This window comes from Oncorhynchus clarkii, chromosome 9 (genome assembly GCF_045791955.1).
Source record: "Oncorhynchus clarkii lewisi isolate Uvic-CL-2024 chromosome 9, UVic_Ocla_1.0, whole genome shotgun sequence".
Taxonomy (NCBI): domain Eukaryota; kingdom Metazoa; phylum Chordata; class Actinopteri; order Salmoniformes; family Salmonidae; genus Oncorhynchus; species Oncorhynchus clarkii.
Window position 1 is genome coordinate 3,544,267 of NC_092155.1, and position 16,253 is coordinate 3,560,519.

A 16,253-nucleotide genomic window follows, 5' to 3' on the forward strand; every position below is an offset into this window, starting at 1 on the left:
CCTTAGAAAGGCATGGTAGGATAGATATAGGTCTGTAGCAGTTTGGGTCAAGAGTGTCACCCCCTTTGAAGAGGGGGATGACCGCAGCTGCTTTCCAATCTTTGGGAATCTCAGACGACACGAAAGAGAGGTTGAACAGGCTAGTAATAGGGGTGGCAACAATTTTGGCAGATAATTTTAGAAAGAAAGGGTCCAGATTGTCTAGCCCGGCTGATTTGTAGGGGTCCAGATTTTGCAGCTCATTCAGAACATCAGCTGAGCAGATTTGGGAGAAGGAGAAATGGGGAAGGCTTGGGCGAGTTGTTGTGGGGGGTGCAGTGCTGTTGACCGGGGTAGGAGTAGCCAGGTGGAAAGCATGGCCAGCCTTAGAAAAATGCTTATTGAAATTCTCAATTATGGTGGATTTATCAGTGGTGACAGTGTTTCCTATCTTCAGTGCAGTGGGCAGCTGGGAGGAGGTGTTCTTATTCTCCATGGACTTTACAGTGTCCCAGAACTTTTTTGAGTTAGTGTTGCAGGAAGCAAATTTCTGCTTGAAAAAGCTAGCCTTGGCTTTTCTAACTGCCTGTGTATAATGGTTTCTAGCTTCCCTGAACAGCTGCATATCACGGGGGCTGTTCGATGCTAATGCAGAACGCCATAGGATGTTTTTGTGTTGGTTAAGGGCAGTCAGGTCTGGGGAGAACCAAGGGCTATATCTGTTCCTGGTTCTAAATTTCTTGAATGGGACATGTTTATTTAAGATGGTTAGGAAGGCATTTTTAAAAAATATCCAGGCATCCTCTACTGACGGGATGAGATCAATATCCTTCCAGGATACCCCGGCCAGGTCGATTAGAAAGGCCTGCTCGCTGAAGTGTTTCGGGGAGCGTTTTACAGTGATGAGTGGAGGTCGTTTGACCGCTGACCCATTACGGATGCAGGCAATGAGGCAGTGATCGCTGAGATCTTGGTTGAAAACAGCAGAGGTGTATTTAGAGGGCAAGTTGGTTAGGATGATATCTATGAGGGTGCCCGTGTTTAAGGCTTTGGGGAGGTACCTGGTAGGTTCATTGATAATTTGTGTGAGGTTGAGGGCATCAAGTTTAGATTGTAGGATGGCTGGGGTGTTAAGCATGTTCCAGTTTAGGTCGCCTAGCAGCACAAGCTCTGAAGATAGATGGGGGGCAATCAGTTCACATATGGTGTCCAGAGCACAGCTGGGGGCAGAGGGTGGTCCATAGCAGGCGGCAACGGTGAGAGACTTGTTTTTAGAGAGGTGGATTTTTAAAAGTAGAAGTTCAAATTGTTTGGGTACAGACCTGGATAGTAGGACAGAACTCTGCAGGCTATCTTTGCAATAGATTGCAACACCGCCCCCTTTGGCAGTTCTATCTTGTCTGAAAATGTTGTAGTTTGGAATTAAAATGTCTGAATTTTTGGTCGTCTTCCTAAGCCAGGATTCAGACACAGCTAGAACATCCGGGTTGGCAGAGTGTGCTAAAGCAGTGAATAGAACAAACTTAGGGAGGAGGCTTCTAATGTTAACATCCATGAAACCAAGGCTATTACGGTTACAGAAGTCGTCAAAAGAGAGCGCCTGGGGAATAGGAGTGGAGCTAGGCACTGCAGGGCCTGGATTCACCTCTACATCGCCAGAGGAACAGAGTAGGAGTAGAATAAGGGTGCGGCTAAAAGCAATAAGAATTGGTCGTTTAGAACGTCTGGAACAGAGAGTAAAAGGAGGTTTCTGGGGGCGATAAAATAGCATCAAGGTATAATGTACAGACAAAGGTAAGGTAGGATGTGAATACAGTGGAGGTAAACCTAGGTATTGAGTGATGAAGAGAGCGATATTGTCTCTAGAAACATCATTGAAACCAGGAGATGTCATTGCATGTGTGGGTGGTGGAACTAATAGGTTGGATAAGGTATAATGAGCAGGACTAGAGGCTCTACAGTGAAATAAGCCAATAAACACTAACCAGAACAGCAATGGACAAGGCATATTGACATTAAGGAGAGGCAAGCTCAGTCGAGTGATCAAAAGGGTCCAGTGAGTGGAGAGGTTGGTTGGGGGTCACGGCGATTTAGACAGCTAAATCGGTAGCAAGCTAGCATAGGGGCAAGCTAGCATAGAATGGAGGTCTGTTATTAGCCAACTCTTGCGTTCCGTCAGTAGATTAGTGGGTTTCCGTGTGGTAGAGGGGATTAATCCAAATCACACAACAACAACAAAAATAAAAACAATAGATATAGTTATAGAGGCCCGAGAAGAAAAATAAATAAATAAATAAAAATAAAATAAAAATTGTCCGATTGTCTATTCAGATAGCAGCCGATAAGATAGCCAACGGCTAGCAGGCCGCAGATGGGCGCCCAGGCAACGTTGCGCCGGAGGAGCCAGCCGGACAATTCCCTCGGGTAGACAACGTCGGCAGTCCAACTGTGAAGGCCCGGTGGGGCTCCGCGTAGGCAGCAAAACGGGTCCGGATAGGTGACTGCAGCCCAGGAGTGATTGATGGAACTCTTCAGCTGGCTAGCTCCGGAACAATTGATGTTAGCTCCGGAATCGACGAAAGCCGATAGTCACACGGATAGCAGCTAGCTAGCTGTGAGATCCAGGTATGGATGTCCAGAGCCAGCGGCCGAAATCCGGTATGTTCCGTTCCGAGCCGCGCTGCGCTGCACCGCGCCGTACAAAACTGGCGATAGATACTCGAGCCAAAGGACAGCCGATGACCACAAACCGTGGTTAGCTGAGTACTAACGATTAGCCAGTAAATAAGCTAACTAGCTTCTGAACCAGCTTCAGAGTAGCTTCTGGACCAGCTTCTGGCTAGCTCCCGGCTAGCTTCTGACTAATTTCTGGCTAGCCTCTCGGAGGATTACAGATCTGAGGTAAATAATACTTTTTTATATAAATATAAATTGGTGAAGCGGATTGCAGGAGAATGTTCTGAAGATGAGTTTTTGGAAAAGTTTTTGGAAAATTAAAAATGTATGTGAAAAAAAAAAGAAGTTGTAAATATATCTATATATTTATATACACGACAAGACGAGGACAAAAATACGTCTGAACTGCTATGCCATCTTGGGAAGAAGATCTTCAATGAGACTGTAATGCAGGTTTCAGCATCTCTTAACAGTGTAAAGAAGAACCACCCAGTTTATAATGCAGGTTTCAGCACCTCTTAACAGTGTAAAGAAGAACCACCCAGTTTATAATGCAGGTTTCAGCACCTCTTAACAGTGTAAAGAAGAACCACCCAGTTTATAATGCAGGTTTCAGCACCTCTTAACAGTGTAAAGAAGAACCACCCAGTTTATAATGCAGGTTTCAGCACCTCTTAACAGTGTAAAGAAGAACCACCCAGTTTATAATGCAGGTTTCAGCACGTCTTAACAGTGTAAAGAAGAACCACCCAGTTTATAATGCAGGTTTCAGCACCTCTTAACAGTGTAAAGAAGAACCACCCAGTTTATAATGCAGGTTTCAGCACCTCTTAACAGTGTAAAGAAGAACCACCCAGTTTATAATGCAGGTTTCAGCACCTCTTAACAGTGTAAAGAAGAACCACCCAGTTTATAATGCAGGTTTCAGCACCTCTTAACAGCGTAAAGAAGAACCACCCAGTTTATAATGCAGGTTTCAGCACCTCTTAACAGTGTAAAGAAGAACCACCCAGTTTATAATGCAGGTTTCAGCACCTCTTAACAGTGTAAAGAAGAACCACCCAGTTTATAATGCAGGTTTCAGCACCTCTTAACAGTGTAAAGAAGAACCACCCAGTTTATAATGCAGGTTTCAGCACCTCTTAACAGTGTCAAGAAGAACCACCCAGTTTATAATGCAGGTTTCAGCACCTCTTAACAGTGTAAAGAAGAACCACCCAGTTTATAATGCAGGTTTCAGCACCTCTTAACAGTGTAAAGAAGAACCACCCAGTTTATAATGCAGGTTTCAGCACCTCTTAACAGTGTAAAGAAGAACCACCCAGTTTATAATGCAGGTTTCAGCACCTCTTAACAGCGTAAAGAAGAACCACCCAGTTTATAATGCAGGTTTCAGCACCTCTTAACAGCGTAAAGAAGAACCACCCAGTTTATAATGCAGGTTTCAGCACCTCTTAACAGTGTAAAGAAGAACCACCCAGTTTATAATGCAGGTTTCAGCACCTCTTAACAGTGTAAAGAAGAACCACCCAGTTTATAATGCAGGTTTCAGCACCTCTTAACAGTGTAAAGAAGAACCACCCAGTTTATAATGCAGGTTTCAGCACCTCTTAACAGTGTCAAGAAGAACCACCCAGTTTATAATGCAGGTTTCAGCACCTCTTAACAGTGTAAAGAAGAACCACCCAGTTTATAATGCAGGTTTCAGCACCTCTTAACAGTGTAAAGAAGAACCACCCAGTTTATAATGCAGGTTTCAGCACCTCTTAACAGTGTAAAGAAGAACCACCCAGTTTATAATGCAGGTTTCAGCACCTCTTAACAGTGTAAAGAAGAACCACCCAGTTTATAATGCAGGTTTCAGCACCTCTTAACAGTGTAAAGAAGAACCACCCAGTTTATAATGCAGGTTTCAGCACCTTGCAACAGTGTAAAGATGAACCACACAGTTTATAATGCAGGTTTCAGCACCTCTTAACAGTGTAAAGAAGAACCACCCAGTTTATAATGCAGGTTTCAGCACCTCTTAACAGTGTAAAGAAGAACCACCCAGTTTATAATGCAGGTTTCAGCACCTCTTAACAGTGTAAAGAAGAACCACCCAGTTTATAATGCAGGTTTCAGCACCTCTTAACAGTGTAAAGAAGAACCACCCAGTTTATAATGCAGGTTTCAGCACCTCTTAACAGTGTAAAGAAGAACCACCCAGTTTATAATGCAGGTTTCAGCACCTCTTAACAGTGTAAAGAAGAACCACCCAGTTTATAATGCAGGTTTCAGCACCTCTTAACAGTGTAAAGAAGAACCACCCAGTTTATAATGCAGGTTTCAGCACCTCTTAACAGTGTAAAGAAGAACCACCCAGTTTATAATGCAGGTTTCAGCACCTCTTAACAGTGTCAAGAAGAACCACCCAGTTTATAATGCAGGTTTCAGCACTTCTTAACAGTGTAAAGAAGAACCACCCAGTTTATAATGCAGGTTTCAGCACCTCTTAACAGTGTAAAGAAGAACCACCCAGTTTATAATGCAGGTTTCAGCACCTCTTAACAGTGTAAAGAAGAACCACCCAGTTTATAATGCAGGTTTCAGCACCTCTTAACAGTGTAAAGAAGAACCACCCAGTTTATAATGCAGGTTTCAGCACCTCTTAACAGTGTAAAGAAGAACCACCCAGTTTATAATGCAGGTTTCAGCACCTCTTAACAGTGTAAAGAAGAACCACCCAGTTTATAATGCAGGTTTCAGCACCTCTTAACAGTGTAAAGATGAACCACACAGTTTATAATGCAGGTTTCAGCACCTCTTAACAGTGTAAAGAAGAACCACCCAGTTTATAATGCAGGTTTCAGCACCTCTTAACAGTGTAAAGAAGAACCACCCAGTTTATAATGCAGGTTTCAGCACCTCTTAACAGTGTAAAGAAGAACCACCCAGTTTATAATGCAGGTTTCAGCACCTCTTAACAGTGTAAAGAAGAACCACCCAGTTTATAATGCAGGTTTCAGCACCTCTTAACAGTGTAAAGAAGAACCACCCAGTTTATAATGCAGGTTTCAGCACCTCTTAACAGTGTAAAGAAGAACCACCCAGTTTATAATGCAGGTTTCAGCACCTCTTAACAGTGTAAAGAAGAACCACCCAGTTTATAATGCAGGTTTCAGCACCTCTTAACAGTGTAAAGAAGAACCACCCAGTTTATAATGCAGGTTTCAGCACCTCTTAACAGTGTAAAGAAGAACCACCCAGTTTATAATGCAGGTTTCAGCACCTCTTAACAGTGTAAAGAAGAACCACCCAGTTTATAATGCAGGTTTCAGCACCTCTTAACAGTGTAAAGAAGAACCACCCAGTTTATAATGCAGGTTTCAGCACCTCTTAACAGTGTAAAGAAGAACCACCCAGTTTATAATGCAGGTTTCAGCACCTCTTAACAGTGTAAAGAAGAACCACCCAGTTTATAATGCAGGTTTCAGCACCTCTTAACAGTGTAAAGAAGAACCACCCAGTTTATAATGCAGGTTTCAGCATCTCTTAACAGTGTAAAGAAGAACCACCCAGTTTATAATGCAGGTTTCAGCACCTCTTAACAGTGTAAAGAAGAACCACCCAGTTTATAATGCAGGTTTCAGCACCTCTTAACAGTGTAAAGAAGAACCACCCAGTTTATAATGCAGGTTTCAGCACCTCTTAACAGTGTAAAGAAGAACCACCCAGTTTATAATGCAGGTTTCAGCACCTCTTAACAGTGTAAAGAAGAACCACCCAGTTTATAATGCAGGTTTCAGCACCTCTTAACAGTGTAAAGATGAACCACCCAGTTTATAATGCAGGTTTCAGCACCTCTTAACAGTGTAAAGAAGAACCACCCAGATTATAATGCAGGTTTCAGCACCTCTTAACAGTGTAAAGAAGAACCACCCAGTTTATAATGCAGGTTTCAGCACCTCTTAACAGTGTAAAGAAGAACCACCCAGTTTATAATGCAGGTTTCAGCACCTCTTAACAGTGTAAAGAAGAACCAGCCAGTTTATAATGCAGGTTTCAGCACCTCTTAACAGTGTAACGAAGAACCACCCAGTTTATAATGCAGGTTTCAGCACCTCTTAACAGTGTAAAGAAGAACCAGATAATCTGAATGTCAAGGTTTCTCATATTCTCACCTGTCACTGTCATCCAGCTCTCTGGTGATTCTCCTTCAGAGTTGGTACACTTGTAGAGTCCTTCATCTGACTCGGATACTGCAGGGATGGTCATCTCTCCTGTAGTCTCAGCCCTGATCAGGGATCCATCTTTGTATAAATCAGCTGTGTGGTTAGAGAGAGTTCCCTGATATCTGCAGCGCAGAGTCACAGAATCTCCCTCAGTCACAGGAAGGGCAGGGCTCTCCAGGATCACAGCTCCAGCTGTATATAATATATAAACATCATATATAAACAGGTCTCTCCAGGATCACAGCTCCAGCTGTATATAATATATAAACATCATATATAAACAGGTCTCTCCAGGATCACAGCTCCAGCTGTATATAATATATAAACATCATATATAAACAGGTCTCTACAGGATCACAGCTCCAGCTGTATATAATATATAAACATCATATATAAACAGGTATCTCCAGGATCACAGCTCCAGCTGTATATAATATATAAACATCATCTATAAACATAACATCATCTATCTGAAACCAGATGAACCACTAAACACTATAATGATAGTAGATGGTGTTTGTGGACATACCATGTACTGTGATGTTGACAGCGTTGCTGTGTTTTCCAGACCCAGACTCACACCAGTACATTCCACTGTCTGATGGTATTAGTGACACGATGCATGAAGACCCTTGTGGTTTTCCCCATTTTCTTCCACAATCTGAACGCTCCCTAGAGACTGTGTATCTCTTCACTCTCCATCCAGCAGAGTTCCCCTGAACCTCACAGCTCAGAGAGACAGACTCATATTCAAAGAACTGAGATCTGTCAGGACTGACACTCAGAGAGGCAGGAAGAGAGAGATCTGAGAGAGAGAGGGAGAGAGGGAGGGAAAGAGGGAGAGAGAGAGAGAGAGAGAGGGAGAGAGGGAGAGAGGGAGAGGAAGGTAGAGAGGAGGAGAGAGAGAGGAAGGTGGAAGGAGGAGAGAGAGAGAGAGAATGAGAAGAAGAGCTCCGTTTAGCATAAAAATAAATGCTTTGTCAGACAGACAAACAGACAGACAGGCTTTGTAATACCCGTGCTATACGTTTGTCATATACCATTGCTTCCAGCCAATCAGCATTCAGGACTGGAACCACCCAGTATATAATGCAGGTTTCAGCACCTCTTAACAGTGTAAAGAAGAGACACCCAGTTTATAATGCAGGTTTCAGCACCTCTTAACAGTGTAAAGAAGAACAACCCAGTTTATAATGCAGGTTTCAGCACCTCTTAACAGTGTAAAGAAGAACCACCCAGTTTATAATGCAGGTTTCAGCACCTCTTAACAGTGTCAAGAAGAACCACCCAGTTTATAATGTAGGTTTCAGCACCTCTTAACAGTGTAAAGAAGAACCACCCAGTTTATAATGCAGGTTTCAGCACCTCTTAACAGTGTAAAGAAGAACCACCCAGTAATGCAGGTTTCAGCACCTCTTAACAGTGTAAAGAAGAACCACCCAGTTTATAATGCAGGTTTCAGCACCTCTTAACAGTGTAAAGAAGAACCACCCAGTTTATAATGCAGGTTTCAGCACCTCTTAACAGTGTCAAGAAGAACCACCCAGTTTATAATGCAGGTTTCAGCACCTCTTAACAGTGTAAAGAAGAACCACCCAGTTTATAATGCAGGTTTCAGCACCTCTTAACAGTGTAAAGAAGAACCACCCAGTTTATAATGCAGGTTTCAGCACCTCTTAACAGTGTAAAGAAGAACCACCCAGTTTATAATGCAGGTTTCAGCACCTCTTAACAGTGTAAAGAAGAACCACCCAGTTTATAATGCAGGTTTCAGCACCTCTTAACAGTGTCAAGAAGAACCACCCAGTTTATAATGCAGGTTTCAGCACCTCTTAACAGTGTAAAGAAGAACCACCCAGTTTATAATGCAGGTTTCAGCACCTCTTAACAGTGTAAAGATGAACCACCCAGTTTATAATGCAGGTTTCAGCACCTCTTAACAGTGTAAAGAAGAACCACCCAGTTTATAATGCAGGTTTCAGCACCTCTTAACAGTGTAAAGAAGAACCACCCAGCTTATAATGCAGGGTTTAGCACCTCTTAACAGTGTAAAGAAGAACCACCCAGTTTATAATGCAGGTTTCAGCACCTCTTAACAGTGTAAAGAAGAACCACCCAGTTTATAATGCAGGTTTCAGCACCTCTTAACAGTGTAAAGAAGAACCACCCAGTTTATAATGCAGGTTTCAGCACCTCTTAACAGTGTAAAGATGAACCACCCAGTTTATAATGCAGGTTTCAGCACCTCTTAGCAGTGTAAAGAAGAACCACCCAGATTATAATGCAGGTTTCAGCACCTCTTAACAGTGTAAAGAAGAACCACCCAGTTTATAATGCAGGTTTCAGCACCTCTTAACAGTGTAAAGAAGAACCACCCAGTTTATAATGCAGGTTTCAGCACCTCTTAACAGTGTAAAGAAGAACCAGCCAGTTTATAATGCAGGTTTCAGCACCTCTTAACAGTGTAACGAAGAACCACCCAGTTTATAATGCAGGTTTCAGCACCTCTTAACAGTGTAAAGAAGAACCAGATAATCTGAATGTCAAGGTTTCTCATATTCTCACCTGTCACTGTCATCCAGCTCTCTGGTGATTCTCCTTCAGAGTTGGTACACTTGTAGAGTCCTTCATCTGACTCGGATACTGCAGGGATGGTCATCTCTCCTGTAGTCTCAGCCCTGATCAGGGATCCATCTTTGTATAAATCAGCTGTGTGGTTAGAGAGAGTTCCCTGATATCTGCAGCGCAGAGTCACAGAATCTCCCTCAGTCACAGGAAGGGCAGGGCTCTCCAGGATCACAGCTCCAGCTGTATATAATATATAAACATCATATATAAACAGGTCTCTCCAGGATCACAGCTCCAGCTGTATATAATATATAAACATCATATATAAACAGGTCTCTCCAGGATCACAGCTCCAGCTGTATATAATATATAAACATCATATATAAACAGGTCTCTACAGGATCACAGCTCCAGCTGTATATAATATATAAACATCATATATAAACAGGTATCTCCAGGATCACAGCTCCAGCTGTATATAATATATAAACATCATCTATAAACATAACATCATCTATCTGAAACCAGATGAACCACTAAACACTATAATGATAGTAGATGGTGTTTGTGGACATACCATGTACTGTGATGTTGACAGCGTTGCTGTGTTTTCCAGACCCAGACTCACACCAGTACATTCCACTGTCTGATGGTATTAGTGACACGATGCATGAAGACCCTTGTGGTTTTCCCCATTTTCTTCCACAATCTGAACGCTCCCTAGAGACTGTGTATCTCTTCACTCTCCATCCAGCAGAGTTCCCCTGAACCTCACAGCTCAGAGAGACAGACTCATATTCAAAGAACTGAGATCTGTCAGGACTGACACTCAGAGAGGCAGGAAGAGAGAGATCTGAGAGAGAGAGGGAGAGAGGGAGGGAAAGAGGGAGAGAGAGAGAGAGAGAGAGGGAGAGAGGGAGAGAGGGAGAGGAAGGTAGAGAGGAGGAGAGAGAGAGGAAGGTGGAAGGAGGAGAGAGAGAGAGAGAATGAGAAGAAGAGCTCCGTTTAGCATAAAAATAAATGCTTTGTCAGACAGACAAACAGACAGACAGGCTTTGTAATACCCGTGCTATACGTTTGTCATATACCATTGCTTCCAGCCAATCAGCATTCAGGACTGGAACCACCCAGTATATAATGCAGGTTTCAGCACCTCTTAACAGTGTAAAGAAGAGACACCCAGTTTATAATGCAGGTTTCAGCACCTCTTAACAGTGTAAAGAAGAACAACCCAGTTTATAATGCAGGTTTCAGCACCTCTTAACAGTGTAAAGAAGAACCACCCAGTTTATAATGCAGGTTTCAGCACCTCTTAACAGTGTCAAGAAGAACCACCCAGTTTATAATGTAGGTTTCAGCACCTCTTAACAGTGTAAAGAAGAACCACCCAGTTTATAATGCAGGTTTCAGCACCTCTTAACAGTGTAAAGAAGAACCACCCAGTAATGCAGGTTTCAGCACCTCTTAACAGTGTAAAGAAGAACCACCCAGTTTATAATGCAGGTTTCAGCACCTCTTAACAGTGTAAAGAAGAACCACCCAGTTTATAATGCAGGTTTCAGCACCTCTTAACAGTGTCAAGAAGAACCACCCAGTTTATAATGCAGGTTTCAGCACCTCTTAACAGTGTAAAGAAGAACCACCCAGTTTATAATGCAGGTTTCAGCACCTCTTAACAGTGTAAAGAAGAACCACCCAGTTTATAATGCAGGTTTCAGCACCTCTTAACAGTGTAAAGAAGAACCACCCAGTTTATAATGCAGGTTTCAGCACCTCTTAACAGTGTAAAGAAGAACCACCCAGTTTATAATGCAGGTTTCAGCACCTCTTAACAGTGTCAAGAAGAACCACCCAGTTTATAATGCAGGTTTCAGCACCTCTTAACAGTGTAAAGAAGAACCACCCAGTTTATAATGCAGGTTTCAGCACCTCTTAACAGTGTAAAGATGAACCACCCAGTTTATAATGCAGGTTTCAGCACCTCTTAACAGTGTAAAGAAGAACCACCCAGTTTATAATGCAGGTTTCAGCACCTCTTAACAGTGTAAAGAAGAACCACCCAGCTTATAATGCAGGGTTCAGCACCTCTTAACAGTGTAAAGAAGAACCACCCAGTTTATAATGCAGGTTTCAGCACCTCTTAACAGTGTAAAGAAGAACCACCCAGTTTATAATGCAGGTTTCAGCACCTCTTAACAGTGTAAAGAAGAACCACCCAGTTTATAATGCAGGTTTCAGCACCTCTTAACAGTGTAAAGAAGAACCACCCAGTTTATAATGCAGGTTTCAGCACCTCTTAACAGTGTCAAGAAGAACCACCCAGTTTCTAATGCAGGTTTCAGCACCTCTTAACAGTGTAAAGAAGAACCACCCAGTTTATAATGCAGGTTTCAGCACCTCTTAACAGTGTAAAGAAGAACCACCCAGTTTATAATGCAGGTTTCAGCACCTCTTAACAGTGTAAAGAAGAACCACCCAGTTTATAATGCATGTTTCAGCACCTCTTAACAGTGTAAAGAAGAACCACCCAGTTTATAATGCAGGTTTCAGCACCTCTTAACAGTGTAAAGAAGAACCACCAGTTTATAATGCAGGTTTCAGCACCTCTTAACAGTGTAAAGAAGAACCACCCAGTTTATAATGCAGGTTTCAGCACCTCTTAACAGTGTCAAGAAGAACCACCCAGTTTATAATGCAGGTTTCAGCACCTCTTAACAGTGTAAAGAAGAACCACCCAGTTTATAATGCAGGTTTCAGCACCTCTTAACAGTGTAAAGATGAACCACCCAGTTTATAATGCAGGTTTCAGCACCTCTTAACAGTGTAAAGAAGAACCACCCAGTTTATAATGCAGGTTTCAGCACCTCTTAACAGTGTACAGAAGAACCACCCAGCTTATAATGCAGGGTTCAGCACCTCTTAACAGTGTAAAGAAGAACCACCCAGTTTATAATGCAGGTTTCAGCACCTCTTAACAGTGTAAAGAAGAACCACCCAGTTTATAATGCAGGTTTCAGCACCTCTTAACAGTGTAAAGAAGAACCACCCAGTTTATAATGCAGGTTTATGCACCTCTTAACAGTGTAAAGAAGAACCACCCAGTTTATAATGCAGGTTTCAGCACCTCTTAACAGTGTAAAGAAGAACCACCCAGTTTATAATGCAGGTTTCAGCACCTCTTAACAGTGTCAAGAAGAACCACCCAGTTTATAATGCAGGTTTCAGCACCTCTTAACAGTGTAAAGAAGAACCACCCAGTTTATAATGCAGGTTTCAGCACCTCTTAACAGTGTAAAGAAGAACCACCCAGTTTATAATGCAGGTTTCAGCACCTCTTAACAGTGTAAAGAAGAACCACCCAGTTTATAATGCAGGTTTCAGCACCTCTTAACAGTGTAAAGAAGAACCACCCAGTTTATAATGCAGGTTTCAGCACCTCTTAATAGTGTAAAGAAGAACCACCCAGTTTATAATGCAGGTTTCAGCACCTCTTAACAGTGTCAAGAAGAACCACCCAGTTTATAATGCAGATTTCAGCACCTCTTAACAGTGTAAAGAAGAACCACCCAGTTTATAATGCAGGTTTCAGCACCTCTTAACAGTGTAAAGATGAACCACCCAGTTTATAATGCAGGTTTCAGCACCTCTTAACAGTGTAAAGAAGAACCACCCAGTTTATAATGCAGGTTTCAGCACCTCTTAACAGTGTACAGAAGAACCACCCAGCTTATAATGCAGGGTTTAGCACCGCTTAACAGTGTAAAGAAGAACCACCCAGTTTATAATGCAGGTTTCAGCACCTCTTAACAGTGTAAAGAAGAACCACCCAGTTTATAATGCAGGTTTCAGCACCTCTTAACAGTGTAAAGAAGAACCACCCAGTTTATAATGCAGGTTTCAGCACCTCTTAACAGTGTAAAGAAGAACCACCCAGTTTATAATGCAGGTTTCAGCACCTCTTAACAGTGTCAAGAAGAACCACCCAGTTTATAATGCAGGTTTCAGCACCTCTTAACAGTGTAAAGAAGAACCACCCAGTTTATAATGCAGGTTTCAGCACCTCTTAACAGTGTAAAGAAGAACCACCCAGTTTATAATGCAGGTTTCAGCACCTCTTAACAGTGTAAAGAAGAACCACCCAGTTTATAATGCAGGTTTCAGCACCTCTTAACAGTGTAAAGAAGAACCACCCAGTTTATAATGCAGGTTTCAGCACCTCTTAACAGTGTAAAGAAGAACCACCCAGTTTATAATGCAGGTTTCAGCACCTCTTAACAGTGTCAAGAAGAACCACCCAGTTTATAATGCAGGTTTCAGCACCTCTTAACAGTGTAAAGAAGAACCACCCAGTTTATAATGCAGGTTTCAGCACCTCTTAACAGTGTAAAGAAGAACCACCCAGTTTATAATGCAGGTTTCAGCACCTCTTAACAGTGTAAAGAAGAACCACCCAGTTTATAATGCAGGTTTCAGCACCTCTTAACAGTGTCAAGAAGAACCACCCAGTTTATAATGCAGGTTTCAGCACCTCTTAACAGTGTAAAGAAGAACCACCCAGTTTATAATGCAGGTTTCAGCACCTCTTAACAGTGTAAAGAAGAACCACCCAGTTTATAATGCAGGTTTCAGCACCTCTTAACAGTGTAAAGAAGAACCACCCAGTTTATAATGCAGGTTTCAGCACCTCTTAACAGTGTAAAGAAGAACCACCCAGTTTATAATGCAGGTTTCAGCACCTCTTAACAGTGTAAAGAAGAACCACCCAGTTTATAATGCAGGTTTCAGCACCTCTTAACAGTGTAAAGAAGAACCACCCAGTTTATAATGCAGGTTTCAGCACCTCTTAACAGTGTAAAGAAGAACCACCCAGTTTATAATGCAGGTTTCAGCACCTCTTAACAGTGTAAAGAAGAACCACCCAGTTTATAATGCAGGTTTCAGCACCTCTTAACAGTGTAAAGAAGAACCACCCAGTTTATAATGCAGGTTTATGCACCTCTTAACAGTGTAAAAGAAGAACCACCCAGTTTATAATGCAGGTTTCAGCACCTCTTAACAGTGTAAAGAAGAACCACCCAGTTTATAATGCAGGTTTCAGCACCTCTTAACAGTGTAAAGAAGAACCACCCAGTTTATAATGCAGGTTTCAGCACCTCTTAACAGTGGAAAGAAGAACCACCCAGTTTATAATGCAGGTTTCAGCACCTCTTAACAGTGTCAAGAAGAACCACCCAGTTTATAATGCAGGTTTCAGCACCTCTTAACAGTGTAAAGAAGAACCACTCAGTTTATAATGCAGGTTTCAGCACCTCTTAACAGTGTAAAGAAGAACCACCCAGTTTATAATGCAGGTTTCAGCACCTCTTAACAGTGTAAAGAAGAACCACCCAGTTTATAATGCAGGTTTCAGCACCTCTTAACAGTGTCAAGAAGAACCACCCAGTTTATAATGCAGGTTTCAGCACCTCTTAACAGTGTAAAGAAGAACCACCCAGTTTATAATGCAGGTTTCAGCACCTCTTAACAGTGTAAAGAAGAACCACCCAGTTTATAATGCAGGTTTCAGCACCTCTTAACAGTGTAAAGAAGAACCACCCAGTTTATAATGCAGGTTTATGCACCTCTTAACAGTGTAAAAGAAGAACCACCCAGTTTATAATGCAGGTTTCAGCACCTCTTAACAGTGTAAAGAAGAACCACTCAGTTTATAATGCAGGTTTCAGCACCTCTTAACAGTGTAAAGAAGAACCACCCAGTTTATAATGCAGGTTTCAGCACCTCTTAACAGTGTAAAGAAGAACCACCCAGTTTATAATGCAGGTTTCAGCACCTCTTAACAGTGTAAAGAAGAACCACCCAGTTTATAATGCAGGTTTCAGCACCTCTTAACAGTGTAAAGAAGAACCACCCAGTTTATAATGCAGGTTTCAGCACCTCTTAACAGTGTAAAGAAGAACCACCCAGTTTATAATGCAGGTTTCAGCACCTCTTAACAGTGTAAAGAAGAACCACCCAGTTTATAATGCAGGTTTCAGCACCTCTTAACAGTGTAAAGAAGAACCACCCAGTTTATAATGCAGGTTTCAGCACCTCTTAACAGTGTAAAGAAGAACCACCCAGTTTATAATGCAGGTTTCAGCACCTCTTAACAGTGTAAAGAAGAACCACCCAGTTTATAATGCAGGTTTCAGCACCTCTTAACAGTGTAAGGGAATACCCCCCTGAATTGTACAAAAATGAATGGCAAGATATTGGCATTGGACAAACCATATACACGATGTCCAATACCACCCAAAGCGGCGTTGATTCGTGTAAAGTATATGGCAAATGCCATATGGCAATTGCCAATTGTAACACCTCAAAAATCCAACAGGGGGCGAGTGCGCTCCACCGGGGTTTTTCATATTGGAAATGTAACCCAAGTCAACATCCAAAAGAAAATTTTTGAAAAAAGGATATTTTTTTCAAAAACTTTTCACCCCTTAAAAAAGTGCTTTCTGGGCCTTTTTTCGAAATTCTTTCGATTTTTTTGTCAATTACACATGTGTAAGAGCTGTATGAATATACTTTTGTCCAATTTTTTTATCATATTTTTTTTTTTTTTAATTACATGCGCATAAGGCATATGTTTTGTACATTTGCAATATGATTTCATAGAAAGTCAAAAGTCAAAAGTCAAAAATGTCAAAATTTGGTAAAAAACTTCACACATCCTTAAAAAAGTGCTTTCTGGACCGTTTTTCAAAATTCTTTCAATTTTTATGTCAATTACACATGTATAAGAACTTTATCAACATACTTTAGTCATACTTTATT

General features: G+C 41.8%; 1 protein-coding gene across 1 annotated transcript in view; it reads right to left on the bottom strand.

The window, feature by feature from the left end:
* LOC139417009 (sialoadhesin-like) overlaps positions 1–16,253 on the bottom strand; it is a gene marked incomplete at its 5' end in the record, with an annotated part of 55,592 nt that overhangs the window by 23,641 nt on the left and 15,698 nt on the right. Inside the window, 4 exons of the mRNA XM_071166242.1 lie at positions 6,819–7,061; positions 7,399–7,674; positions 9,435–9,677; positions 10,015–10,290. Coding sequence (XP_071022343.1) covers positions 6,819–7,061; positions 7,399–7,674; positions 9,435–9,677; positions 10,015–10,290 — 1,038 coding nt within the window. The remainder of the gene's footprint in view (positions 1–6,818; positions 7,062–7,398; positions 7,675–9,434; positions 9,678–10,014; positions 10,291–16,253) is intronic.